Source organism: Nestor notabilis, unplaced genomic scaffold (genome assembly GCF_000696875.1).
Source record: "Nestor notabilis isolate BGI_N333 unplaced genomic scaffold, ASM69687v1 scaffold609, whole genome shotgun sequence".
In the NCBI taxonomy this organism is placed as follows: Eukaryota; Metazoa; Chordata; class Aves; order Psittaciformes; family Psittacidae; genus Nestor; species Nestor notabilis.
This window is the reverse complement of record NW_009943051.1, coordinates 12,419-27,243: the sequence shown is the minus strand read 5'-3', so window position 1 is coordinate 27,243 and position 14,825 is coordinate 12,419. Positions and strand designations below refer to the sequence as shown.

The 14,825-nt window shown below is 46.4% G+C and overlaps 1 protein-coding gene across 1 annotated transcript in view; it reads left to right on the top strand.

Moving 5' to 3' along the window:
• Positions 1–826: 826 nt before the first annotated feature.
• MFSD7 (major facilitator superfamily domain containing 7) overlaps positions 827–14,825 on the top strand; it is a gene marked incomplete at its 5' end in the record, with an annotated part of 14,797 nt that continues 798 nt past the window's right edge. Inside the window, 8 exons of the mRNA XM_010021688.1 lie at positions 827–985; positions 1,873–2,092; positions 8,179–8,255; positions 8,373–8,510; positions 9,080–9,196; positions 10,785–10,937; positions 12,803–12,960; positions 13,971–14,083. Coding sequence (XP_010019990.1) covers positions 827–985; positions 1,873–2,092; positions 8,179–8,255; positions 8,373–8,510; positions 9,080–9,196; positions 10,785–10,937; positions 12,803–12,960; positions 13,971–14,083 — 1,135 coding nt within the window. The remainder of the gene's footprint in view (positions 986–1,872; positions 2,093–8,178; positions 8,256–8,372; positions 8,511–9,079; positions 9,197–10,784; positions 10,938–12,802; positions 12,961–13,970; positions 14,084–14,825) is intronic.

Below are 14,825 nucleotides of genomic sequence, written 5' to 3'. Positions count from 1 at the left end.
CACAAAGAACCCAGAGAAGCATCCTTAAAACTGGGCTAGTACCCTCATTTATTCCTTGTGGGCAAGATCTTAGGACCTGATTTGAGGATCAAAACAGGCTCTGTTATTCCCAGAAGAAATCGGAAGCAGACAGCAACCTTATGTGCCTAAAATGAGCTTTAGGGAAATATTTTCAGACCTGGCACTGAAAGGTGTAAAAATCGATAGTTACTGAATAGTAACCTGTTGTGTTTATGTGTTCTGATAATAATGCAGGTAATAATGCAGATTTCTAGACCCTTTCCTACCTGTTGAATGGGTATAAGACAGCATGGAATGTTGTCTTTCTTGGCCAACACATACCAAAGATGTCCTTACAAGGCCTTATCCAGGGATTACCAATAACTGTAAATATCAGGCTGAGTTTAAGAGGCTCTTAGCTGCAAAGAGGAGATGGCGGCCTCTGTTTTGTTTATGCTAGCATGGAAGCATTGCTCGTAAGAATTGTTTGCATCAGGTAAGTGCATCAGGGGCCAACATATACAACCAGGGGACAGAAAAAGGTACTGACCCCTGCTTCTGCCAGCTACCAGCAGCAGGACTAGGTGACTGGGGATGATGTAGTGAAATGGATTTGGTGCTCTGGGCCAAAATAACAATGGTACCAGTAGTAAAATACTCCCCAACTGCAGACGTTGGGGGTTTGAATTTTTATTACCAGCTTCATTGTAATTTCAAGGAGAAACTTAAGATGGCGAGCCCATTCACAACTCAGTCTGAGGGGATGCTATGTTTCTGGTCTGGTGGAGGTGTTCATGTTTACCAATCTTTGCTCTCTACTCTGCAGCTGTGGCTTACGTTTGCTCCCGTGGCTGATAAGACAGCGATCTACTTCCACATTTCCCTGGAGATGGTCAACTGGCTCTCAGTAGTGTACCTCCTCATCTCAATCCCATTTGGTCTGGTGGCAACATGGGTTCTCGACAGCCTGGGGCTCAGATGTGCCGTGAGTCGAACTGTTTTGTTTTCCTGGGAGTGTTTCACCTAGAGATAGCAGTATGGGAGTCTTGCCAAATAGTGCAGAGGATGAGAATGTTGAAAGCTCTGTCCTACTTCAGTAATAGCTGTCACACCACCTCTAAGGTGGGGAGCAGTGGGAAAAGTCAGAATAAGGTTGCATCCCTACTTGCCTTTTCTTGCTTCAGTTTTTGTTGTCTTAGCCAGCTGACAGGGACAGATGCTGTGGGCTGACTCTGTGAAGAGCTTGTAAATGGGTAGGGTTTGCTACAGAGAAGTGTTAGCACAGCTATTTTGTTTGCAGGGCCAGTTTAAGAAGCAGCAGGGCATGATGCAAGCAAGGGACCCCTGTCAGCTCAGAGGTCTATGCTAAGGCAGCTTAGGTTCTCTGCACAGTATTCCCAGAAGCAAGTGTTGCAGAATGTGGCACTGAAACACTAGCATGCTAGTGATATAGATGAGCATTTGCAGCATCTGTAGGCTGAATGACTCATTGCCACCATCTTTGGATTGTCACATCAAAATATGGGTGATGATGCAAACTTGCAAATAGAATGTAATTAGTGAACTTTGAATTTCTTATTAATTCCATTACAGTATGTGCTGTCTTGCATAAGATATTACATTGTGGTGTAGTTCTTATGTGGTGCCAGGACAGCCACCTTGCTCTCTAAGGTTTCAGGTAACTCACTGTTGGATCAGGAGCATCTTGCAGTGGCACAAAGGGGTGGTCTGCAGGCAATTTTGCATGCAGTGATTACTAACACCTAGTGTCTCCTGTAGTGTCTCTGAGACCTGGCTCAAGCTGCTCTGTTGTATAAAGTTCTGCCCTTCAGGCTTCAGAACACAAACCATGTCTGTTTCTGCTTGATGCAGGTGATCCTGAGTGCGTGGCTGAACATGATGGGTAGCATCATCCGGATGTTCAGTGTCCTGAAGTTCCTGAACTTGGGTTCCCAGAGGTACTGGTACCTATTTACTGGGCAATGCCTCTGTGCACTGGCACAGCCCCTTATTATCTTTTCACCGACAAAGTTGGCAGCACTATGGTTTCCAGACCACCAGAGAGCGACAGCAAATATGATCGCATCAATGTGTAAGTGACAGCTGCAAAGTAATATTACTGCATTTGTTTGCCTTTCAGAGGCAGCAGGCAAAGGAAACCCTCTGTACTACAATCATTTGGCCCTGCAAATACAGCTTCGTCCAAGACTCTCATAGCCATGTGCAATAAACCAGCGCCTTCAAGGCACTGTAAGACAGGCAGGCTTTTCCAAGCTGCGGAGCAAGAAGTGGGCCTTAGTGACATGCAGGTGCAGAGTTCAAAGCAAGCCACCCAGGCTCCCAGCCTCCTTCTTTTCTGCAATGACAAGGTGATCATCCTTGAGTAAATATCATAGAGGTTGGGGATAGACCTCAATGTTACTAAATCTAATGTCTGTAGTGGCCTTAATTCAGTAACTTGTTACGAAGGTGTCCAAATTGCATTTGATGGCAGTGGTCACAATTGCCAAATTCTGTAACTGGATAGAGATGAAGCTGCTGCAGCAATTCTGCCCACTAGTTCATCCAGTAGCAAGGTTGACTGTGTATTCCCAATTAGCATGTATGCGCACACAGATAAAATATACTCTGCTGGCCACACAAACATGTTGGGGATGCCAAATGCAGCAGGACTACCCATGCAGAAACCGTATCTGCCTTGCAAATTGTCTGGAAGCTGAGAAACTGGAGGGGAGGCACCAGATACACTTGCTCTAATCTCATTCCTCTCTTGTTCCTTTGGGCTCTGCTAGAGACAGGATACTGCGCTTGACAGACCTGTTTCCTCCCTCCATGTGACATTTTCCCCAGCAGCTAGAAGAAAGCTCTTCCTCGTTTCTCCAAATACTTGAGAGATGCCCCAGAAACTAGGCTGGCTCACTGGCTCCAGCTAGGAAATCTCACAGTACCTACATGTGTGGGGCAGCCCCATCTGCCCTTCTCTCAAAACAGCCAACAGCACCTTCTCTCCCCACTGCCCTGGAGTTGGGAAGGCGTAGGCATGAGGAATAGGGCAGTAAAGGAGCACCCCTATACAGCTTTCCCAGTGCTGCTGCAAACCCAGAGCACAGGCACTATTGTTTAGTAAGAATGGATTTACAGTGTCAGAACGGATTTACAGTGTCAGAACAAATAAATTATTCTTGCAGTGCCTTCCCTAGAATTGAGTGGACCTCTTGGCTTACCTTGTTTCCCAGGGCTGAGACAGACCTTCACCTTCCCTGCCGAAGACGGAGCTCGGTTGTTTGTGTGGTGCAGTACAAGTACTACTGGAGACCACTGGGCACTTTGTCCTTCACTGCCCTGAAGGCCTCCAGCCTGCAGACAACTTCCTCTTTTTAAGTGAGAGAGCAGCCAAAAAGCATTTGGTTTACTTTGTGTAAAAGCAAAAAAAAAAAAAAATAGTGTCCTCAGTCCTTACAGAATCAAATGGATCTAACTGTAGAACAGAATAAAACTGAAGAGCAAGGAACCGTGAAAACCCAAGATCTGAAGTTGAGATTTTAGTGTGAGGACTGAATGGGCTGTGATGATTATCTGCTGCAACACCTGCGTATTGATGTGTTTTGCCCCATAAAGGGCTTCTATTGATAATGTCTGGTTACACCCATTACTGTGCTGTACAAAATCAGGATTTCATTTCAAGAAAGTTTAAATATTGCCTAGAAGGAGCATCTGCCGCACCCTGGTAGTTTACTCTGGTGGTTAATTACCTGACTGGCAAATGTCTGCATGTTACTTCTTGTCTTGATTCTGCTAACCCCAGCTTGTTGTACCTGTTTGTCAGGTAGTTATGGACAGTCACCTCTTCTCTGCTTTGCCTGTAAGGACTGAATGGCTTCAACCCAGTCATCTTAAGACCAGATTTCCCGTTGCCTCTTCCCACGTGCCTCCATGTCTGCCTGTTGCTCACGTGAGCTTTTTCTCTCATCTTGCTCTGATTTAGCAATACCTATTTCCTGTGTTAGTGCCTCATTCCATTTTTGTCAGTATCATTGCTGCACACAGAAACCAGTCCTACAGCCTCCTGTCAGTATCCCCAGTGCCTCTGGGTAGGCTTACCTGTGCTTCTGTGACAAAACCAGATCCAGTGGAGCAGCTGAAATCACTATGACTCAGCTGTTCTTTTGAGTATCCTATCTCTGTTCTCCCCATCACTTGTAGAGACCTACCTACAGAGAAGCAGTGCAGGGCTAAGAGCTGGCCTCTCTGAAGAGCATGAGAAATTCTCCTGTGTCATGACAGGAAAGACTTCTCTGAGTCTTCTAAAGTGGCCTCTGCTTCATCCATGGGATTCTTCATTTACTGTTGTCCGCCAGCATGTCATTTTCTGCACCCTGCAGAGTGTTAGTGCATCAACATCACTGTCCACAAAACACACATTCCCATTGCAGAGTACTGCAAGCAAATCCACCAGGACCCCTGACCGTAACGTACAGTTCATTAACTTCAGTGATCTTTTCTTACTTTTGGCTCATATAATTTCTCTTTCAAGAAGAGAAGGCAGCTGTAAACCCTGTAATTACTCAGATAGTCTCACTTAGTCTTTTCAAATTTAGCCCAATGCTCACATTTCCACCCTCTCTCATGCTTCCGGAAGTGCTTTGGCATGCTGATAGTTCATGGAAACATCTGACAGTAGTTTTCAGGCAGTCCCTTACAATGCCTAGAAACATTTTACCCTAACAGAGAAGCTTTAATCCACCTCCTTGGAAACTGTTGTTTAATTGTGTCCATGTACTTAGAAGCAGGTAACATTTCATCAGGATCATAAACTAGTACTTTCCCAAGCACAGAACAGAAATTCTATGGTGGTTCTGTTCTCTGGCAGTATTAATGGTGCCTTAGCAGAATTACAGAACAGACAAGGTTGGAAGGCACCTCTTGGCATTGTCTTGTCGAGCTCCCTGCTCAAGTAGGGTTGATTAGAACAGGTTGCCCAGGTTTTGACTATCTCCAAGGATAGAGATGTTGCAACTTATCTGAGCAACTTGTTTCAGTGTTCAAACAGTTACAGGAAAAAGGTTTATATTCAGACAGATTTTCCTGTGTTACAGTTTGTGCCCATTGCCCCTTATCCTGTCACTGGATATCGCTGAGAAAAGTCTGGTTCCCTCTTCTATACAATCTCTGATCAAGGTTCTTTACTACAGGCTGAACAGTCCCAGCTGTCCCAGCCTCTTTATGTGCAAGAGATGCTCTGGTCCCTTAATCGTGTCTTTAGCCCTTGACTGGACTTGCTCTATTAACTACATATCTTTCTTGTACTGAGGAGCCCAGTACTGACTCAGCACTCCAGATGTTTCTCACCAGGGCTGAGTAGAGGGGAAGGATCACCATCTTCCACCTGCTGGCGGTGCTCTTCCTAATGCAGATGAGGATGCTCCTGGCTCATGCTACACTTGCAGTCCACCCATGTCTTTCTATGCAAAACTGATTTCCAGCAGCTTCTCCAGGCTGATCAGTCCCAGCTCTCTCAGTCTGTCCTCACATGACAGAAGCTCAAGTCCCTTAATCATCTTTATGGCCCTTTGCTGGACTAGTAAGTCCATGTCTCTCTCATACTGCAAAGCCCAGAACTGGACACAGTACTCCCGATATGACCTCACTACTGCCGAAAAGAGGGGAAGAATCACCTCCTGCTGCTAAAATTCTGCTTAATCATAGAATCATAGAATGGTTTGGGTTGGAAAGGACCTTAAGATCATCTAATTCCAACCCCCCTGCCATGGGCAGGGACACCTCACACTAAACCTTGTCACCCAAGGCTCTGTCCAACCTGGCCTTGAACACTGGCAAGGATGGAGCATTCAAAACTTCCTTGGGCAACCCATTCCAGTGCCTCACCACCCTCACTGTGAAGAACTTCTTCCTTACATCTATAATGCAGCTCAGCGTGCTGGTGGCCTTCTTTATCACGAGGTTGTGTTGCTGGCTAATGGTCAAGTTGATGTCCACCAGGATCTTCTCCCCCACGTCACATCCTTTTCTGCAGAGCTGCTTTCCAGTTAGTCATCCCCAGTGTGTACGGGTGGATGGGGTTATTCCTCCCCAGGTGCAGTACTTTACGTTTTCTCTTGTTGAATTTCACAAGGTTGAGCCTCTTGAGGAACTTCCGAATGGCAGTGTAGCCATCTGTTCTATCAGCCACTCCTCACAGTGTCCCACTGGCTGTGGGTGCACTCCGCCCTATCATCCAGGTTTTTCTTCAAGGTTAAACTGTATTGGTTCCAGTAACAACAGTTTCAACCATTAGTGACTGACCTCCAGCTTCTTCATGCCAGTGATGATAATCCTCTGGGCCCAGCTGTTCAGTTGACTTTCAGTTCATCTCACTGTCCACTTACCTAGCCAGTACTTTGCCAGCTTTTCTATGAGGATGTTATGGGAGACGGTGTCAACAGCCTTAGTAAAGCTGAGATAAAATATCCACTGCTCTCCGCTCATCTGCCCAGCCAGTCATCTCACTGTAGAAAGCTATTAGGTTAGTTAAGCATTTCTTCTTTGCTGACTACTCATGCTCACTTTGATGTTCTTCATGTGCCTGGTAGTGGTGTCCAGGATTAGTTGTTCCATGAACATTCCCAGGTATCAAAGGGAGACTGATAGGCCTGGAGTTCCCTGGATTCTCCTTATTGCCATTCTTAATGATGGGAGTGACAGTCACTCTCTTCCAGTCCTCAGGAGCCTCTTGAAATTGTCATGACCTATCTTTTAAAGATAACCAAGAATGGCTTTGCAGTGAAAATAGCCTGCTCCCTCAGCACTCATTGGTGCATCCCTTTGTCCTATGGACAGTGTATGTCTGGTCCATTTAATGTTCCCTAACATAGTCCTCCTTCACTAAGGGTAAATATTCCTTGCTCCAGACATTAACTTTAAGTCTTACGGCTGAAGGCCAGTCTTACCAGTAAAGACTGAGGTGAAGAAGGCATTGAATACCTTGGCCTTTTCCATGTCCTTTGTCACCAAGTCTCCTGCTCCATTCAGCAGCAGGCTCACATTTTCCCTAACCTTCCTTTTGCTGCTGATGTACTTGTAGAAGCCATTCTTGCTGCCCTTCACATCTCTCTCCAGACTCAATTCCAGATTGGCTTTGGTTTTGTTAATGCCTGCACACTAGTAAAAAATGAGCTTTCACTTGTTTGACTGTTTGCAGAACATCACCTTAAAAGTCAAAAAAATGTCTCCTCCAATTTTGGACATTCCCAAGCTGAGTCCCAGCAATACTGCTTCACATACTGCTCAGCTCTTAGCCCCATAATAATGCAACCCCCTACTCAGTACAGGCAAGTGTCCAAGATTTTTTTGTGCTATGTGATTTTTGTAGTTGGTGGCAGAGATCATCTTGTATGCCAGCTCAGGCTTTACTGGGGAAATATATTGGCTTGAAAGGTGTCACTTTAGAGAGCTGTCATAGCACTTTCCAGCTTTTCATGTCTTTTGTCAAATAAGACCAATGGCGTCCTCGTGATCATCAGGAACAGCAGTGCCAGCAGCTTGAGGGAGGTTCCCTGTCCACATCTGAAAAGCTGTATCCAGTTATAGGCTCCTCAATACAAGAAGAACATGGATATATTAGTGTAAGTCCAGTTAAGAGCCACTAAGACAATTAAGGCCATGGAGCATCTGTCATGTCAGCCAAGGCTGAGAGAGGTGGGGCTGCTCACCCTTGAGAAGGCTCAGGGTGAGCAGATCAGGGGGATCTTACCCCTGTGTATACATACCTAATGGCATAGGAGCAGTAAACAAGGGAAAGTTCTATTTGTTACGGCTGCTATAGAACATCAGCACAGATGTCATGGGTTTGTCCATCTTAATTTTGTTCCTTCAGCTTAGCATTTACTGAGGCAGCCTCGTGAGGGTTAGGACAGTGTAATTCATAGATGAAAACCAACGGTAGGGAAACAGATTGAGAGAATGGGCTTTATGGGGGTGAGGGAACAAATGTGGCAAGTGAGCCCACAGAATCAACTTCTCCGAATGTTGCCTTCCTGGTTTTTCCCCTATATATGCCTTGTTCTGTTGTTATTCATTGCTTTGCCGCACACTGCAGCTCTGGTGCTGACTGGCAGTAGGGGTGGCCACATGATTCTGACTACTTGCATGAAAAAGTGTCTCTCTTTTATTTCCTTCCAGCCAATCCCTTGGGTATTCTTATAGCAAATGTGCTGTCACCTGCACTAGTTCCTGAAGGAAAGCACATCCCATTGATGGTAAATGAAAACTACTTTAATCAGCCAGCTGGGCTGACTGGGGTCCAGCTAATAGATCTATTTGGAGGCAGTGGCACTGGAAAGACTGGTAACATGCCTTTACTTTGTGTTGTGTAGCTGGGTGTGTATGCCGTCCCAGCAGTAACAGCTTGTGCTCTGGCAACCGTGGGGATTCATGAGAAGGTGCCTCCAACACCTCCTTCGGCCAGTGCCACTACCTCCACCTCCCAGCCATTCCTCGCAGGGCTCAAAATGGTAAGTACTGCAGCACAGAGAGAGACCCATGCTGGAGTGAGTGATGCAGCCCTGCTAGACAGGGATATGCTGGGGAATCTGCCGACAAAGTAAGCATTGAACTCCACCAAACCTGCCATGGAAAGGTCCCTGAAGGAGACCAGGATTCATTTCTTCTTTCCTTCCTTCCTTCCTCAGGGAGCAGAAGCTGCTCACAGCAAAGCTGTGAGAGATGTTCTCTGACTATTCAGCTGTGGCCTGGCTGCCGTTCGGCTAGCTCAGATAGGCACAGCTGGCCTCATCCAGGAGGACTACTCAAGCTGAGCCTTCTGAGCAGTTCAGAGAGCACATGGCAAAATGAAGGAAGAATGTGGGCACTGAGGAGACCATTCATCCCCATATGGTCCCCATTTGAACTTGTTCTCTGGCTGAACTGACAGGAGAGAACCAAACTCCTCCAATGACACAGGGTTGCCCTGTCAACATTTCCAACTGAGGGGTCAGAGTCACCAACCCTCAACTCTACTGTTACAGCCAAGCCTTTTTTCCCCCTCCACTTATTTAAATGATATGTTAACTTCTTTCTCTAGCTCCTGAGAAACAAGCCATACATCATCCTGGCAGTGTGCTTTGGAGGAGGAATTGGGATGTTCACCTGCTTTTCAGCTCTGCTAGAACAGATCCTTTGTGAAAAGGGGTATTCAAATGTGAGTCTTCCTTCTTTCCTGCCTGTTGTCCACACACCATAAAAAAGATTTTCCCTGACAAGGAACTCAGAGCAAAATGAAGACAGTTGAATACAATTCACTGTCTTGTATCTTATTTGCTCATATTATCTAACATAGATTAAGCAGCACATTAATCCAGAGCGCAATCTCTCAGTATAGAGGCTGATCTGCATTTTCATTACTGCCCATGGTCAGGCTCCCATTTGCAAATGAAAAACCTTTACTCCTCAAACATTTGTTAGGAAAAAAAAGACTACTGTGCTTTTATTAAGCCAGTCCAGACCACTGATGCCTATGCAGCCTTCTGACAATTTCCCCAGAGTAGGATGGGGCCCAGGCAGGCACTAGAGTGAAGCTGAAGGCAGGTTGATGCAAGCACCTTTTCCTCTTTTCAGTCTTTCATGAAGCCAGGGCAGCAGATGAAGTCACAGGTACTATAACAGTTATTTCCCCACCCTTCCCATGACACTGCTCAGGTGCTGCTTTTACAGTTGAGCACGGTTTGTGCACAGCTGATTCCTCCTGCTCACTCCTCGCAACAGCAAGGGGCTGCCCCAGTTCCTGTGTTTCCTCTTGGGCGGGCAGCACTTCAGTCCTGCTACTTGTATTCCCAGGAGGGTCCTCTTAAAACACCCCTCCAGCTTTTGTATCTGTACATCCACATCTCTGGTCTCTGTCTGCTCCCTCCCAGGTCTCATACCTGACCCAGTACTCTGTAGCCAGGTCACATTCACACACTCCGTTGGCTTTTAACTGAAAATTTTTTAAACTTTGTAGCCTTGCTTTCTGTGCATCACAATGCTTTTGTCTGTATGTGACTTGCTTGCCCTGGCCTTTTAGCCCACAGAAGCTATTCCAGATACCCTTTCCTTCCAGTCTGCCCTTGAGGCTCCCAAAAATGTTTACCCAAATTTGTTAAAGCCTCCCTGCTTTCAGAATTAGTGTCTGCATTTGAATTCTTATGGAGCTGAGACGTAATTCTTATGGAGCTGGGACAAGCAAAGACAGTCATTGAAGGGAACAGAGCATATACCCCATCCTAACTACTGCTCACTGGCTCTCTAATTAGACGTCATTGGTACAGCCAGGTGATGCTGTGTCTCATCTAACACACTTTGGGGCTGCCAGCCTTGTGGTCCCTGGTAAGAAAAAGGTCAGGAGCATGAATATAAACAGGAGCAGATCCCAAAGCAGTTGGACCTGTTACCAGGTGTGGACAAAGCACCCTGTTACCCATAGAGAAGAGTCTTATGCATAGGCTGGAACATTTAATGCCAGGGAACCGTGGCTGCTATGCACTCAGCCTCCCTTGCTAGGTTTGCAGAGACCTGTCATCCACTGAGACCTTGGGTGTACTGTGTGCCTGCTGTCCCCTCACACTTGTAGCAGTACCTTAGCCCTATTGTTTGCTATTCAGCCCTGTGGAGGCCTCAGCTACTGCGACAGGCTGGGAAGCTTCTCTTACCTCAGTAAGTGACCCACTAGCAGCAGGCAGAAGGGTCAGTGACACTAAAACCTCTTTCCTAACTGCTCTAGTTGCTCAGTTACTTGTTCTTCTGCCCTCCAGGAATTTGCTGGCCTGAATGGTGCACTGTTCACAGTGTGTGGCTTGTTGGGTGCTTTCCTGCTAGGCCTGTATGTTGACCGGACAAGGAAGTTCATAGAGTCCACCAAGATTTGTTTCAGTTTGAGTGCACTTGCCAGCATCGTATTTGCAGTGGTGAGTTCTCCCTTGCATTGCACCATACCTGTGGGCTCAGTTCTGTTGCCATCCTATAAATCATCAACTCAAACCAAGGTCATCTAATGTCACAGTATTCATTAAGCCACCTGTTACACTTTGCAATGATCCCTCTTGGCTAGCAATGTTTTAAAGAAAAACCCTTTACTGAGGATTTCACAGTCACTGTGGAGCCTGAGATATATTCAAGATATAAATAAATTGCCATAATTTTATGTGTCACACTGGATCGCCATGTTTGTTTACTGTCCCCAAGACCTCTCTTCCCAAAAAAAGATGGAATTGCTAAATACTCATCTTACAAAAAATGAAAAAGAATGCCATAGTTTTCCCAATGCTTGTTTTCAACAGTGGTGGCTGCCAAGAGCGTAAGATTAGCAGAAAGAACCTAGTTATGTGCTTATTTCTGCAGTAGTTTCTTGAGGACAAGACAAGGGAGAGGCAGAAAAAGAAGGCACTTGAATCCGGCCAGGATAGGAGTGCAGAACCTGGAGACTTTACTCCCATGGGGCTGGAGTGCAATTACTCCAGTTGAGCATAGTCATTGCCAGTGGGAGCCATCACCCAGCAGGAACCTGAGCATGAGGTAGAGGACTCCTAGCACTACAGAGGACCCAGACTGGTGCAGGTCTCTTCTTTTTCGATAGGCTTGTACTGTGCATTTTTCCTGCGTGTTGAAAAATTCAGTTTCAATACAGCATGATCACACGTCCCCCTGGGCCAAGATCCCAGTGATGTTAACTCTACTTTGAAGAGACAGACAAATGCAGTGCCTTTCTCAGTGTAGGACAAGGTACCTAAAGCAGGCCTTTTATTTCTCCCCTTAGTACTTTGGCATTTGTTGGGGAGATGCTGTGAACACAAGTCAGCATGCCTGGGCTCAGGTAAAGCACAGCATAGGAAAGTGACTGTATCAGGAGTAACAAGCAGACCTTTCCCTCCTCCCCTTCTCTCCACCACGTTCATCCCTTACAGATGAACTAGTTCAAAGTAGTAAACAAAAAACACGTATTCAGATCTGCTTGATGCTTTGAACTCAGATTACAGACAGAGCGTTTTCCTTGACTGTACCAGTTTAGCTGGGCCAGGCCTGCTCCAGCCATGCCAGGATGACAGCTCATGTTCCTCTGTGTGAGTTTATTACATGATTAAGGAATCAGTTACCAGCACTGCGGCTGCAGGATATGTGGTCTTTTTTTTCTAGCATTATCTGGACAAGGCCATGCTCTTTCCTCAAGTGTTAGGGACAAGGTTGTTCTAGGCACTAAACTGATCTTGAGGATTTATGACTGTTTCAGGGTTTTTTTTTTTTGGTTTGCTTTGTGGGGGCTCTTTGTGGTAAAACCCCAATGTTACAAACATGGCTCTGCTGTGATAAGGAATAATTTTCCTTGTCACTGAGCTGCTGCAACTAAGGAATAGTTTTCCTTATCTGTGAGTTGCAGCAACCCAATGAATTGTCACATGTAACCCAATGCAAACACCAATTCTTAAATGTTAGCTTGACCTAGGAGGAAGGTGTGTGTTTCACTTGGTGCCGGAGATACGCCTAGTATACTCCTGGTAAGTTACTGACCAGGAAGTCAAGTCACAGAAATATGACCACACCAATGATTTTCAGGTAATTCTGCTGATCCTGTCTCTCCTTGCTTAAATTCAACAGATAAATCTCCATCATGTAGCCATTTGTTGACTTCAGAGGTTTGGAGGTAAAAGATTTCAGGAATACATAGGGAAGGTACTTGTGGGAAGAGTCCTTAGGAATTCCTGCAGATTATGGGTTCAGAGACTTTCTGCGCAGCAGTGCTGACAGTGAGACTTTGGTGTTTCTCTTCTGCCTGCAGACTTCCCGGTTCAGAAACCAGGCTGTAACACTGGCCATCACCAGCTCACTCTTTGGTTTTTTTGGTTTTGCCATCTATCCTATTGCCATGGAGCTGGCTGTGGAGTGTTCTTACCCTGTGGGAGAGGGTACATCTACAGGCCTGATTTTTGTAGCAAGGTAAGTAGGCTTGGGTTTGAACACACATGCTCACACACACAGGGGTTTGGGAGCAAATAAAGAAGAGCGTGGACATCAGTGGTAGCCGTCCTGTTGCACTTCCTTCTGGTGTCCATGCACATGACCATGGTAAGGGGGAAGCTGGCTGCCTGAGCCATAGAGCTAAAGAGCTAAAGGTTTTAAAGCAAGGAGGAGTATGTGGAATTGGTGCAAGAAAAACAAGAAGGAAGATGAAGGTCTCCCTTACTTTGCATGAATCGGGATTTAACCATGCCCAGCATCACTTACATTTGAAGCAGATTGGAGCTGTGTGTCTGAGAGGGGCACTCATTCTCATGGCAGTACAGGGATTTGTCAGGTCCCAGTGCTCTGCTGAGGGAGATGGGGCTCATCACTCAGAGGGCAAGTGGTCACAACAAATTGGGTAGTGACCGTCTTTCCTGTGGGCAATTTACACGCCTAGGTTTGGCACGGCACTGCATCAGGGATGAGCTGTTGGAGCCCTAGGCAGATATTTGTGGCCTGGTGCCTTATGTAAGTCAGGTGGAGCTGCAGCAGCAAGAACATCAGTCAAAGAGAGGCATTAGGCACTGCCTTTGAAAGCTGTTGTCTCCCACTTGCTGTGGACTTCGTTGCCTCATTCTTAACCAGCCAGCTATGAATGAGGACAAAGCTGAAGTCATTGCCTGACTTTTTCCCATCCTCAATCCTGGAGTGAGAGGTATTTCTAAGTCTCTGCCCAGTGGCTAAGCAACATCTGCATGTCTCTGGAGGGAATATGTAGTGCTCCTGCCATGCTTGCCACCATGTCTGGAGTGTGCTGAAAGGCTGACCTGGATACGCTGTGAGCAAGGGCCAGTTAACCAAGCCCCTGGCACAGAAGAAGGTGGCAGTAGCTTTCTCTGCTCCAGAAACAGGCCTCATGTTCTTCTCACTGGGGAAGCTGGGCTTGTCTGCAGCAGTTATGAATCAGGCAGGCATCATGACCACATGTTGGCTTCTCCCCACAGCCAAATTGAAGGTGTGATTTTAATGATTCTGCTACAAGGTCTCACTGTCCGTGTTTCTGACGATCCATCCTCTACCTGCGCCCTTGGCCAGTATGGAGCCCTGGACTGGACAAGTATGTATATCCTTGGGAAACAATGCTGGACTCTTGGTTGCACCCCATGTGCCCACACTTTCCTGCGGATCTCAGTGTGAGGGAGCCTGCAAGACTGATGCCAGTTGTAGCCTATCTCTTAGCCCCCTTTCCCAACCTGATGGTGCACTCCTTGCTGCTCCTGCTAAACCAGGCCTGCAAGATTGGAATGGGAAGACATCTAAGGTGTCATGGACGCTGCTGCTGACTCTGGGTTAAAATTTCTCTTACAGCCACCCCGCAGTGACCTGACCACCAAGAAAGCAGCTGTTCTGGGGGAAGACACTGTCCATGTAGCACAGCCTATGCTGCTTTGCTGAGACTACAAAGGCATTGATTGAAAGCTACTTCCCTTGCTTCTGCATACCCAGCTGCCTGTTTGTAACATGCCAGTACAGCTTTGTTCTGACTTACTCCACATTCCAAACAGCAACTGGAATGAACAGGAGCACAAGTGTGTTTTTACTGCAGGCTAAACCCTGGTCTTGATCTCTTAGCTGGTTCTTATTTATGTAATACTGCCCATGAGTTCTGGGGACACACTGTAACACAAAGGTTGGCAAACATCTCTTAAGGCTGAGCAGAAACTCCACGGAACAAGCTCCACTAGCTGTCAGGGAACAAGGATTCAGAATAACTGCCCCCTAAAAGCAATTTGACTGCTTTATGTCTGAAAGCATGCAACTCTCCATCTTGTCAGATCAGAGCTGGATGTCATGATAGG